This window comes from Podarcis pityusensis, assembly GCF_964106645.2.
Source record: "Podarcis pityusensis genome assembly, chromosome: 6".
Taxonomy (NCBI): domain Eukaryota; kingdom Metazoa; phylum Chordata; class Lepidosauria; order Squamata; family Lacertidae; genus Podarcis; species Podarcis pityusensis.
The window spans coordinates 96,196,580-96,210,948 of record NC_138030.1 but is presented as its reverse complement, the minus strand read 5'-3'; the positions used below and the strand labels follow the sequence as shown (position 1 = coordinate 96,210,948).

At 40.8% G+C, this 14,369-nt stretch overlaps 1 protein-coding gene across 13 annotated transcripts in view; it reads left to right on the top strand.

Annotated features, from left to right (window-relative positions):
* The window catches only part of PRRC2C (proline rich coiled-coil 2C), a 79,704-nt gene that overhangs the window by 27,859 nt on the left and 37,476 nt on the right, over positions 1-14,369 (top strand). For all 13 annotated transcript variants that reach the window (XM_081012000.1, XM_081011998.1, XM_081012006.1 and 10 more), the window contains exons 14-21: positions 186-435; positions 2,648-2,861; positions 3,893-6,268; positions 7,567-7,772; positions 8,142-8,296; positions 12,524-12,872; positions 13,719-13,804; positions 14,146-14,331. In XM_081012000.1, coding sequence (XP_080868126.1) covers positions 186-435; positions 2,648-2,861; positions 3,893-6,268; positions 7,567-7,772; positions 8,142-8,296; positions 12,524-12,872; positions 13,719-13,804; positions 14,146-14,331 — 3,822 coding nt within the window. The remainder of the gene's footprint in view (positions 1-185; positions 436-2,647; positions 2,862-3,892; positions 6,269-7,566; positions 7,773-8,141; positions 8,297-12,523; positions 12,873-13,718; positions 13,805-14,145; positions 14,332-14,369) is intronic.

Here is a 14,369-nt window from a genome sequence, read left to right as displayed (position 1 = left end):
ATAATCAGAGCTTGAAGCTTAAGAGCATTATGTGTGTACCAATGAATTATTGGGTTCAATTGGAATTGGAGCATAGCCAAAAAAGCTCTGAAATCAGGTGCCTAAAACATTTTTAGGGGGGAAACTTGTTTAAAAGCAATTTGCTATAGCTTATCAAAAATTTCATATTTTCTCTTGCTTTATAGGAGCAGATGAAACAGCAACAGTGGCAGCAGCAGCAGCAGCAAGGGGTCCTACCACAGTCTACACCTTCTCAGCCTTCTGCTGGCCCTGTTCCCCCACCACCACATAGACCGCTCTATCAGCCCATGCAGCCACATCCCCCACATTTGGCTTCTATGGGCTTTGATCCACGGTGGCTCATGATGCAATCTTACGTGGATCCACGAATGATGTCAGGAAGGCCTGCTATGGATATGCCACCCATGCATCCAGGTACAAATCTCACCTATACTAATGGTGTTTTGTTGGCTCTCAATTTGTTGCTCGGCACAATTCAGAGTGCTTATTTTAGAGTTCTAAAGCCCTAAATGGTTTGGGACAAAGGTCCCCAATGGTTTGCCTACTCTAATGTGAATCGGTATGGCAATTGAGATCCTCCTTTGGTTGGCTCATTTGAGACTGATGGCTACTGAAAAAGTTGCTTCTGTATTTGCATCCTGCTAGTGGAACTCCTTCCTTCTTAAAAGAGATACATCTTACACCTTTGTTATATCCTAGCAAAACCTGTTCTGTTTCTGTGGAATTATGGTACTCTAATTTTGGCAATTTAATTTATTGTCGTATGTGGTGTGTTTCACTACATCTGGCTGCCCAGTTTATTTCATAGATGTTTACTGACTGCTAAATTAGAGAGTTGCTGTATTGTTTTTGTTTTCAAAAGGGGTGGTTTATGTCTGTTTGCTGTTATCCCAGTGGTCCAAACATATTTTCTTCTATGATTACATGATGGCTGATCTCTAGGGATACCCCCTACCTCCCTAAAGTCTTTTCTCCTGCCTTTATAGTGAATGACTTCCAAGTCTGCACTGTTCTGCTGATTTTTATCTGATTTGTTTAAGGCTCCTCTTTTGTAGGCAAGGGAGAGAAAAAAGACAGCAGTAGTGAACACTGTTCTTTCCAGGCTGAGCTTATTCCTGGCCCACAGTTCTTAGGACTGTGAGCAAGCCTCACAGCTGCGTTTCATTCCCCTTTGCAAATAATTCAACAGAGGCAGGAGGGGTGGATAAGTGCATTTAGGCTTCCCTTTACAACCTTTGTTCAGGCTCATTGAGCTCTTCAATGCAGGGTGTGGGTCCCAGTCCCTGCTACCTTTTTTCATCTGATCTTTTCTCCCTCTTGGGATTTCTGCATGTTTCTTTCTCCTCCAAGTCAGCTGAACCCATTCTTTGAGGGGCATATAGGATTAAGTGTGGGCAAAGTCCCGTTATACATTCCTTTGAAATGTTTTTTTGGTGATGCACAATGGAATCCTACCACCTGACCTGTTCTTGGGATGATTAAGATACAGTGGTACCTTGGTAGTCGAACGCCTTAGTTGTTAGGGAAAAATCGGCTCCCAAACGTTGCAAACCCAGAAGTGAGTGTTCTGGTTTGCAAATGTTTTTTGGAAGTCGAACATCATCTGATGTGGCTTCCGATTGAATGCGGGAAGCTCCTGCAGCCAATTGGAAGCCGCACCTTGGTCTTTGAACTGTTCCGGGAGTCGAATGGACTCCTGCAACAGATTAAATTCAAGAAACAAGGTACCACTGTAATTCCAGAGGCTTCTTCCTGTTCCCAACCCCTCTCTGTGGGCTTAAGGCACTTTATTGGGGTTCTCTCCAGCTTAGGAAAGCTCTCTAGAAATTGCATTGTCCTTGGGCACAGTCTATCAAGAACATTACTATGTAAGTTTTAGTTGTGATGGCATAGTTGTTGCTCATTTCAGAGGAGTCTGGCTAAGATATCTCTTTGACAGACAGCAGAAAGCTGCAGGTGCTTTTTTGTTTTTGTTTTCTTTTAAACTCTGTTACAAATAGGAAATTGCTGAATACCAGCATCAGTAATTAGTAACATTACTAAACATTACATTAAATGCCGCCAGTTGTACTCTGTTACCTTTAGGCCTTTTCTTTCCACAGAACATATTCAAAAGTCAGGATGTCCCATTGTGAAGAGGGGAGGGATCTTAAGATGCTTTCAAAATGTGCTGCTATATTTTTTAATGGGCAAGCAGGAAGGTTCTAGCCTTTGTAGAGTTTTGTGCTAGGCACAGATTCTAGGTACTGTGATGTTGTATGCTAGTGAGTCTGTCACAGTACTTCATGAAGAAAACTTTACAAGCCTTAGAAAAGTCACTCCACAACAAAATTTCTTTGTGAGAGGAAATTTTTTATTAACAGCTTCTAAATTTAAAAATTCCATTTGTAAGATCATCTTGATGTGTAGGGTTCTGACACAACGGAACACTGTGACGAGTGCCAGAGTGCACGGAAACGCCATTTACCTTCCCATAGCAGCGGTATGCTTTCAAACTGCTAGGTTGGCAGAAGCTGGGACAGAGCAATGGGAGCTCACCTCGTCACATAGATTTGAACCGCTGACCTTTCAGTTACTTTTTTGAGCTGTATGGTTTAACGTCTTAATTTCAATATCTCCATTATAGGAATAATACCTCCTAAGCCACTTCTAAGAAGGGACCAGATGGAAGGGGCAGGAACTGCTGCGGACTCTTTTGATCATGTTACTCGATCAGCAAGGGAGCATGCTATTCCTCTGTCAGAACCGCGCATGGTGTGGGGGTCAGAACCATATCCTCATGCAGAGCCTCAGCAGACTAGCAATCCCCCCAAAATCCTAGAAGACACTGAAGATCTAAGGTAAGCTTTGGGATTCTCTTACTGTATTCTGTTTATCTTTTTCTGCATTATCCTATTGCATCTTGTGCATTTCACATACCATAAAACAGGCCTAGGGAATATCTGGCTCATGGGCCAAGTTAGATCCATCTAGGGTTCTAATTTGGCCCACAAGATTGTTTCCCTAACCACTTCCTGTTGCCTAATACCAGACATATGTGATGCCAGTTGATATATAGGTAAGGATGCAGCTACAAAGGAACAATTATGAGCTTAAAATGGGCTCCCACTTGTTCTTTTACAAGGATAGCTCACTGTTAAGGAATCTCACTGGGATGTGTTGCACTAGGGAGTTCTTGATGGGTGCACCTGAGGGGTCTGAAGCTGAAAGCAAGACCTTTGAATGTGTGCTTTCAGCTGTTTGGTGTTCACAGTGCAAAGGGACTCACTTTCAGTGGGGCCTTTTGAAGTTGTTACCTGATGTCTGCTGTCAAAGTGGCCTTTGGGGGAGGTTGGGATCTGGCCTGCAGACAAAGCTTGTGATAGTCCAAGCGTGTTGAGTGTAAAATCCAATAACCAATTGCAAGGGGCAACGCTGTTGTTTGCAAATAACAAATGCCTTGCTTCAAGTTGTAAGACTATATTAGGGACACATTTTGGGGCACAAAAGATATTTCTCAAATCGGTAGTTTGTATTCTCTCTCTAGGGACCAGCAGAATGATTCTTCCTAATTGGCTGCTTCAGGGGTTTGTTAGTGCAATTTGGGGGTGGGGGTGGGCACGGACACTATTGGCATGGCCAATTGTCAGGGCAGGGGTGATGAGAGTTGTAATCCAGCAACACCTGGAGGCCAAAGGCTAGCTACCCCTGTTTTAGCCTCGTCCCCTACCACAAGTTCATTGGCTAAAATGCTCTCCAGAAATGATTTTCTGTCTTTTGTGAACATTGTATGGGCTAATCCTACAGCAGTTGTCCTGCATTCTTTTTATCACGTTTAATATATAGAGACTTTGATAGGAATTCAACTTAAATTGTGGCTTCCTTCTTTTAGGCCTGAGGCACTTCTGGATCAAGAACACATAGCTGTTCAAGAGGTTTACACAGCAGAACAGATTCATTTGGACTCTCAGACAAAGGTGGACTTCTTCAAAGAACCCAGTGAAATGAGTGTACAGAAGACTTCAGTCAGGTCTTTAGAAGATGCTCAGCCTCACCAAACTGACACACCTGCTCCTGCACAGAGTTTTGATGTAAATGCAGAAAATGTCTCCCAAATCTCCAAGGAAGAAGAAATGCTTGTAGAAGAGAGCAATACTTCCCTGAAGAGCACTTCTCATGGGTCAAGCCATTCTCTGAAATCTGAAGACCAAGCAAATGATACACAATCAAATGTTTCCAAAGTCAGCAGCAGACACATTGAGCCAAAAGAACCAATTCTTGAAAGAATAGATAGTAAACTGAAAAAAGAAGTGTTTGTAACTAATAGGCTGTCTGAAGGACCAAAGCCTGAAAAACCCTTTAAGCCTAAATCTGAAACTAGGTGGGGTCCACGACCAGGTTATGGGAGAAGAGAGGAAGGTAGTGATAGGCCAGTGAGAAGGTCTGGTCCTATTAAAAAGCCTATCCTTCGAGATATGAAAGAAGAGCGTGAGCAAAGAGAAGAGCGTGAACAAAAGAAGGAAAGAGAAGGAGAAAAACTGACAAATGAGAGAGCTAGCAAGATTGAGAAAAAGGAACAGTCTCAGGTTCCACCTCCCAGGCTAGAACCAGAGAAGACAACCACTGGTGGTAAAAAGGCATTGCAAAGCACACCACAAGCTTCAGACTGCGCAGATGCTCCTGTGCAGTCCACAGTTACACCTGCTGTGCAGCAGCCTCTCATTGTCCAGCAGCCTGCAATTGTACCACCAGTGTCTCAGCAGCCACCTGCAGTACAGACATCTCCACCCATAGCTCCACAGCTGCCTAGTCCACCAATTACTGTTGAGCTTCCATCCCTTACTATCCAGCAGCTACCAGTTCAGCAGCCTGTCAGCACAACAAAGGAAGAAAAGCAGCCAGAGAAAGTAATCAACAAAGAACGAACTGTAGAGAGACCTCGTATGGAAACTAGACCTGTGAAAAGAGAACCTGGTTTGCCTCCCAGAACATACTGGAAAGAAGCTAGGGATAGGGACTGGTTTCCAGACCAAGGATACAGAGGCAGAGGACGTGGAGAATATTATTCTAGAGGACGAAGCTACAGAGGTTCTTATGGAGGCAGGGGTCGAGGTGGGAGAGGCCACAATAGAGACTATCCACATTACAGAGACACTAAGCCTCGTGTGGAGCACGTGCCTTCTGGTCCTCTTAGGCAGAGAGAAGAGAGTGAAACCCGTAGTGAGAGCTCTGATTTTGAAGTAGTTCCAAAACGGCGAAGACAGAGAGGCTCAGAAACTGACTCTGACAGTGAAGTGCATGAAAGTGCAAGTGACACCCTTCTTTCAGACAAGGACAGCTTAAGCAAAGGCAGACACCCAAAGAGAGAAGAAAAGACAGATGTCAAAAAGCCTGCAAAAGCCATATTGTCTTATAAACCTGAACATAATATCCGAGGGGACAATAGGGTTTTAGACAAAACTTACGGGAGGGAAGATGAGAATAAACCCAAACCAGGATTTCTTCCTAAAGGAGAACCTTCTAGACGTGGCAGGGGGGGCATGTTCAGACGTGGGGGTAGAGATCCAGTTGGCCGTCCACCTCGGCCGTCTACTCTTAGGAAACCAGGATACAGAGAGAATCAGTGGAACCCGAGGCAGATGGAACCCCCCAAACTTGAAGATGGGGAGCCCCCACAAAGGCATGACTATTATGGTTCTATATCACTGGATAAAAGGCCACCTGCGAAGTTTGAGAGAAAATTTGATCCTACTCGGGAAAGGCCTCGTAGGCAAAGACCTGCACGACCTCCCAGGCAAGATAAGCCACCACGCTTTAGGCGTCTAAAAGAGAGAGAGGCAGCATCAAAAATAAGTGAAGCCACAACCAGCTCATCATCAAGTGCTGCAATGAGTAGCGCAGTTAATGAACAGCCAAGCACTACTTTGGAGGTGTCAGGAAGTAAGACACCAGACTTGTCCAATCAGAACTCCTCAGACCAAGCAAATGAAGAGTGGGAAACTGCTTCAGAAAGTAGTGATTTCAATGAGAGGCGTGAGAGGGATGAAAAAAAAATAGCAGATGTTACAGCACAGGTAGCTGTTAAGACTGGGGAAAGCACGCTAGCCCCAAAAAGGGAAATAGCCAAGAGAAGTTTTTCCAGTCAGCGGCCTGGGATTGATCGGCAAAATCGTCGTGGAAATTGTGGACCACCCAAATCTGGACGGAACTTCTCAGGGCCAAGAAATGAAAGGAGAAGTGGCCCTCCAACAAGAACTGGGAAAAGGGGGTAAGTATGTTTGCCACTGGAAGATTGATGCAGAAATTTCACTCAGTTACTGAGTTCCCTGGAAACTTAAAAATAGATTCACTTAACCAAATTGGTTTAAAGAGCTATGACCATTCAGTGGGTTTGAGTTAACTAGCTTTGATAAGTGGTATCTAATGATTGCAAAATAAATGGAAAATTGAGGTGATAATTATGGATAGAGACAGAAAGCTGTGAAGAACAAACCACCACCCACAATGATGCTTGCCCCAAATTATTCTTGTCTCCGGCACCTGTAACCCCAACTGCTTTTTACCTTTTTAAAGTTTATTTCCTCATATACAAGTTGTGGAATTGAGTCACTTACTCTTTTGTGTTAAAGTCTGGTGAAGAAGTATAATTTTCTGCACCAGTTCCAGGAGTTTTCCCAAACACCTTACTAAAACAGAATCTCTTTAGCTAACCAAATTGAACCTTGATCAGTCCTTGTAGCTCAGTGTAGGCAGAGGAAAAACAAATTTGTGGGTCATATCCAATTAAATTATACTCTGATTAGACCCACTGAAATTAATAGTTCTAAACCATTCATAGTCAAATTATTCAGAGTAGGACTAGCATTGCCTACAACTCTGAAACAGCAACTCCTCCAGTAGGTGTTTCAAGCATCTACAAATTTGCCTTTAGAAGTTGTTGGGAGAAGTGTTTCATCAGATACATTTTCCTATACTGTATCTGAATCAAAACATCTAGAGATCCCTTTCTTGCCATTAAAATAGGCTATACTCAAAACAAATGTATAAGTCTGTAGGGACAAAGATACCTGTCTTATGTAGAGTCAGACCGTTGGTCCATCTAACCTAAACAGACAGACAGCTGCTCCAAGGCTTTTAGGCAGGACTCTTTCACAGCTGTATCTACTAGGACATGTCAGGGCATGCAAGTCATGTATTCTACCACCAGGTTTGTGCCCACCCTCCGGTAAAATCCCCACTTTTGGTATTTTCAGGGAAATATCAATAGCACTCCTGTAGTTAAGTTCTACCTCTAAATTATTGTTGAACAATTTCACCCACTTAAGTTTTGAACTAAACCAAATGCAACTCCCATTAGTTTTTCTTCTACAACTTGGTTATAGGCTTTTTGCCATCTTTCTATTTCCTTTGTCATTTCTTAGTATCTTTTCTGAATTCATTGTGATGCACAGAATGGAGCGTGTTAGCTTCAACTAAAGTCTTATTAAAGTTCTATGTAGCTCTGTCTCTCCCTTCTCCTCCACCTTTTGCTGTACAATGCTATCTCATTTTGTGTTTATGATACAGACCATTTGAAGAACAAGCTGCAGTTGTGATTAGTGCTGAAACAGTTGGGAGCAGTTTACATCCAGAAGAAAGTGGGAACAGCGCTGCTGCGCTGAAAGGTTCCAAAGATCCCAACATCAAGAAGCGAGAAGAGCCTAAAGCTGGTCCAAAGAAACCGAAAGAGAAAGTGGATGCAATTTCTCAATTTGACCTTAACAACTATGCAAGTATGTCCTGGAAGCTCCTCTTCAGAATCTTAAATGTATTAGAGGCGCGCGCACACACACACACACATTTACGTGGGAGTTATGTTCCGAGGCACTGCACACATCAGTGAAATTGTGTATATTTGAAACACCATTGGAAAAAGCCTGCAAACCCCCCATTCCACCATGCCCTACTCTGCCTCTTGTGTGACTTTTTGGATGACTTCCGGGTTTGGCATGTGCACACATACTGAACGTGCATAAATGGGTCTGCAGTGTAATAGTATTTTATTTTGGGGTTTTTCTGCCATTTGAACCAACCCCACAGATGATGGCTTCATTTATTTGAATTGGGGTTAATTATAACTAAATTTCGGACCTTCATTACAGGTGTTGTGATTATTGATGACCATCCTGAAGTGACAGTAGTTGAAGATTCCCAGTCCAATTTGAACAATGATGGTTTTACTGAAGTGGTATCAAAAAAGCAACAAAAACGCCTGCAAGATGAGGAACGCAGGAAGAAGGAAGAGCAAACAGTGCAGGTTTAGTATCATCTCTCTCTGTCCCAGGCATCTTTTTTGTACACGTTATTTAATATGTGCATATGCAGTGCATTCCTGCCCTCCATTGTGAGCTCACACTTGCATGAATAACTCAGTAGCAAGATTTCTCTAAAAGCATTGTTCACTTGAGCTGGTTACTTTCTGAAATAGTCTTACTCCATGGTGTCAGCCTGTCAGGCTACCCACAAGCTCCAGTTCTCACAGAAGGATGCTGAGTTGCTCAGTTTTGTATGATGCAGTTATTTTTTTAAAAATGTAGTGAACTTCTTACTTATTTGACAGGAACCCTGATTTATTTATTTATTTGCTGGCTTGCTGGCCCTTTGGTGGAGACTGAAACAGAATAAATAAACTTTCTTCAAAAATGTCAAAACCTGTGGTGGAATTTGTAAACCTAACCTTTCATGGCAACACATTTCAGTCTCTATTCTTACTTACCCATATTCATTGGTCTTATTTGGGAAGTCACTTAAATTCCAGTTAGCTCTAACAGTGCTTTCTGATAGTCATTGAAGGTCTGGCGTTTCAGCTCTGAGCAACACATGCTGCTTGCAGTTCATGGCAGATTTCTCAATACATGGCAGATTTCTCTAAGATCAAATCCTTTGCTTGAGCAGCTGAGTGTTCTCTGGACTGAGGGCTTCTCCACACTTCCTCTTATCCTGCTGCTTTCCCATGTAGAAAACCTCAAACAGTCCTTTGGCACTAAATTGGAGCACACAACAATTTGGCCTTTCTCTGATTTAGCACTAAAAACTGGGTTTTCCCTGGGAAAGGAACAGGGCAAAAAGATATTTCTAAATATATTTGGCAAGGGGAAAAACTGAACATAAAATATAAAATATTGATAGATTCAAAAGAGAGAGGAGGTTGTTCCCTGCCAGATATGAGACTATACTGTGAAGCATCTTACCTTTGTTGGTTGAAGGAATGGATGACATTAGAGAATTCATGTATTCTAGACTTAGAAGGTCATGGTAGTATTTTTGTTGGCACGCTTATTTATGATATGAAAAGTGAAAGTACATAAAGGATTTACAAATCATATAATTAGCAAAAATATGTGTAGAGTATGGGATAAATGCAAAAATCTATTAGAGGTTAAAACACCACTTTGCCTCTCACCGTTGGAAGCTATAGCAGTAAAGAAAAAATATGATAGAAGGGTGGACAACTTATAGAAATTTATTAAAATGAGGGAGGAGATTATCAATTAAAAGAATTTAAGAAATTATCAGGAAAATTAACAGCATGGATACAATATCATTATTTGAATGATGTATTTAAGAAAGATAGGATACGAGGGTTTGGGGGACAAATATTACAACTGGAGAGTGACCTGGTGGAATGGAATGTAAAAGTCCTGTCTAAAATGTATAAGATATTATTGGAATGGGGTGAGCAAGTAAAATCCTTAATGATAAATTGGGGAATAGATATTGGTCACAACATATATATGGAGCAAGGGAACAATTGTGGAATATGGATATAAAATTTACAGCCTGTTATGTCTAAGAGAAAATTGTATGAAAATGATATATTGATGGTACCTAACACCGAGTAAACTGGCAAAAATGTATAAATCTCAATCAAGTAAGTGCTGAAAATGTAAAGCGAAAGAAGGTTCTTTTTATCATATGTGGTGGTTTTGTAGTAAGGTTAAAGCTTACTGGGAAATGATATATAATGAATTGAAAAAGATGTTTTAAATTGGGGGTCGGCAACCATGGGCTGGAAGCGGCCCACGGAGGCTGTTTAACTGGCTCATGAGCTGCCTCCCAAACCGAACCGAGCCGCCCGCTCAGCGAGTCCCCACGCATTGCACTAAACCGGCACAGCATGGGGACTCTCTTCCGTGGCTCCGGAATTCGCTTCTGCGCATGCCGAGACGCTGGAAATTGCTTCTGCGCATGTCCGCAGCGCTGGAAATCGCTTCTGCGCAGGCGCGATTTTTGGCATCTGGGCATGCACAGAAGGGATTTCCGGCGTCGCATTGCGCCGATAAGCCTTGCTGACCCCTGTTTTAAATAATGTTTGTAAAAAAACCAGAAGCTTTCTTTTTGGGAATTATAGGGACAGAACTGCCCGAACTATATTGAAATTTATTCATGTATGCAACTACAGCGGCAAGAATGTTACTTGCCCAAAAATGGAAAGAAGTCCCAGCAAAAGAAGTACGGATACAAAAACTTACCGGAAAAACATGAAAATGGAAATAGTTTGTTGAATATTTACAAACAAACTGTAAACAGATAAGAACATTGGCAGAATTATTGTAATAACCTGCAGTTTTATAAGAGTATATATTTAAGGGAGATGAATAAATGAACAAATTAAGTTAATTTAGATATGCAGAAAATATAAAAAATAAATTTAAAGAACTGCAGAAAGAGGAAGAAGGAAGTCAAGTTTTGATATGGCTGTAAAATTATTGAAATGTACAAAATTGAAAATCAGAAATTATATATATATAGAGAGAGAGAGAGAGAGAGGAAAGGAACAGGACAAGGGGAAAACCACTCAGACCTGTGCTTTCTAAGCAAGGGATGAGTGGAAGTGTGGACGAACCCTGACTGACCACCAGAGTGCCTCAGGAGTTCACAATCAGGATATTATGAGAATTGAGCCCATTGCTATATTGGCACTGAAAATAAGGAATCAGTTTTGCAACTAGTAGTAGCTAATTGATGTAATGTCACCCATGAGTTCATCCAATCTTTAATTTAGAGTGCCTTAATGCTAGTGGATATCATATCAGTGGCAATAAGTTCCATAGGTTAAATTGTATATTGTTTGCAAAAAGTACTTCACCTTGAATGTGCTTCTTGTCAATTTTAGTGGATGGCCATTTTATATTGAGTGTAAATCAGTGTTCCTGCTTACTTTCTCCATATGTCTTGTGATTTATTTATTTTTTTAATAATTTTTTATTAAAGTTTTAAACAAACAAAAAAGAAAAACAACACACACAAAAAACAATACAAAACTTAACAATATAAACACAAAACAATTAATAACAAACTCTCTTTTCCATTTCCAATTTTAAGTTACTTATTTTCTGGACTTCCTCATACCTCCCTCTTTTGTATTCCAATCCACATTATTTATCCAGCAGTTTCTTTTCCACTTTTTTAATCCCAATCTTTAATTTAATAAAATGTTAAAATATATAACTTCAACTTTTTTAAACCTAATCCTTGATCTTAATATCCTGTAACTTTAAAGTTTTCCCTTTTAAAATCAAATTTCCATTTCCTTAAACTTCTTTAATCTTAATCTATCCTTAACTTTAACCTGTGCAGCTGGAAACCACTTATTTTCAGTCCAACATCACTCTAACATTCCTTAATTTTGCAGTGTTTCTGAAGATAGTCTTTGAATTTCTTCCAGTCTTCCTCCATCGACTCTTCTCCCTGGTCACGGATTCTACCAGTCATTTCCGCCAATTCCATATAGTCCATAAGTTTCATCTGCCATTCCTCCAGCGTGGGAAGTTCTTGTGTCTTCCAATACTTTGCGATGAGTATTCTTGCTGCTGTTGTTGCATACATAAAGAAAGTTCTATCCTTTTTTAACACCATTTGGCCCACTATGCCCAGGAGAAAGGCCTCTGGTTTCTTAGGGAAGGTATACTTAAATACCTTTTTTAATTCATTATATATCATTTCCCAGAAAGCCTTAATCTTTGGGCACGTCCACCAAAGGTGAAAAAATGTACCTTCAATTTCTTTACATTTCCAACATTTGTTATCGGGCAAGTGATAGATTTTCGCAAGCTTGACGGGGGTTATGTACCACCTGTATATCATTTTCATAATATTCTCTCTTAAGGCATTACATGCCGTAAATTTCATACCTGTGGTCCATAACTGTTCCCAGTCAGCAAACATAATGTTATGACCAACGTCCTGTGCCCATTTAATCATAGCCGATTTTACCGTTTCATCTTGAGTATTCCATTTCAGCAGCAAGTTATACATTCTTGACAAATTCTTAGTATTGGGTTCTAACAATTCTGTTCATATGTCTTGTGATTTAATAAACCTTTCATAAAACCTTCATTTTCCCTGTTGTAGCTTAAAAAAAGCCCAACTGATATATATGGGATAACAAAATATCTAACAGTTCTTTGGAGCAGAGTTTCCATTTCAGTTGTTCTGGGCAGGTAAACAGCAGGCTCTCTTTAACAATCTTACATATTTTTAGGTCTGGACCAAAAAGAGTTCAAACGAAAAAGGAAGGTGTCCAAATTCCAAACTACCACCCAGGTTTGCCAAAAAGCAACAGCAGGCGACAGCAGCAGCCGCAGCTGCCACTCAACAGGTTCAGGTTCAGGCTCAACCGCAACTCCCCCTGCAGTGTGTGTCTCAGATTCCAAGTCCACAGACTTCAGTCCAGCTGCAACCACAGGCAACCTGTGCAGCAAACAGCAGCACTGAGTATACAGCAACAAGCAAAACTCTTCAGAACACACCATCTCATAATGCTGTGGGAACCGAATTATGGGATAATAAAGTGCCACCTACAACAGTCCTCAATGACATCTCAAAAAAATGTAAGCAAGCCATTTTTTCCTCCTGGTAAGACATGCAAGAAAAAAAATGTGTGCTTGAAATCTTGGGTAACAGACAACCTTTCCTGGGCACCTCAGTTACTCTTGGATTGATGCTTTGGATCCTCCACGTAGATAAGCTGTCCTGTGAAGTGATTAATAATGACGGAGAGGTCCAAGGCTTGTCCACATATACCCGTTCTCAGTTCCTCCTTTCTCTGACCTCACTGTTCTTATGTATGGGTAGGACTACCCAATGTTTGCGAAAACATTTACTGCCTGCCATTTGCCTTTTATGTGAACACTTTTTAAAAGGGAATTGTTGAGAATTATTTACTGCTTTGACATATCTTTGTTCATTTGTATTGCAGGGGGTTGGACTAGATTACCCTCAGAGTCCTTTGCAACTCCACAATTCTATGAGCTTTTTTTTTACCTAGGCTAATGCCAGTAGATATTTTTAGGCATTTCAACTTTAACCAAGAATGAAAAACTTATTTGATCTCCCCAAAAATGCCATCCACCTGAACTTTTGATTTATTTTCATTGGCCTCTACTACTTGAGTGGAGGATGTAGATAATATAGAAATCAATCTAGAAGCAATAGAATTGCTGAACTCCTAGCATACGCTTTACTAATGTGTTCTTTGTGAGCAGATAACTGGGATACTTTGTCCTGAATGTTCTCTTACCATTTCATGCAACATGTTAAAATATTTTGAATTCTTAGCAAGCAGCATGCTGCCTTGCACTCATTTTATGTAGGGGGGGGGAATCATAGTTAGTTTGCAATCAGCACTTATACTATCAAATTTTGTTCTAATTCCACCTTGTTCTCTGGACTTTTAGTGGGACCCATTAGTCCTCCCCAGCCTCCTTCAGTCAGTGCATGGAACAAGCCTTTGACATCATTTGGATCAGCTCCATCTCCAGAGGTAATGAACAGACATGTTCTCATCTATTGTTAGCTATGTTCTAATTTGTCAGTGGCTAGAAGTGAAAAGGAGCAAAACGTATTATCCATTTTGTCAAATAGGTAACTAGTTTTCACAGGTAAAACAGCCATTACTCGTTAGTAGGTAGGTAGCTTACAGGTGTTACATCTTCAAACCAATATCTGATAGCTTAAATAAAACCTGATTGATATGAAATATAATCTTTAATGGTTATAATATAAATTTGCTGATAACATTAGAGCTATGGTGAATTACTTATTTGAATGTTGTAGAACAAAAGTGTGCCTGTGTTAAACTAAACTTTCTGGGATCCTTACTAGGGAACAACAGTTGGGCAAGAAAGTGGAATTGATTTGGGAATAGAAACTATTCAGTTTGGTGCTCCAGCATCTAGTGGGAGTGACAGTGAAGTTGGCCCAGTTTCAGAGAAGACCTCAGAGAAGCTTCTTGAACCAAAGGAGCAAAGGCAAAAGCAGCCCCGGGCAGGACCTATAAAAGCACAGAAGGTAAGTGAAACTCTCCAACTTTCATGAACTACAGAAGC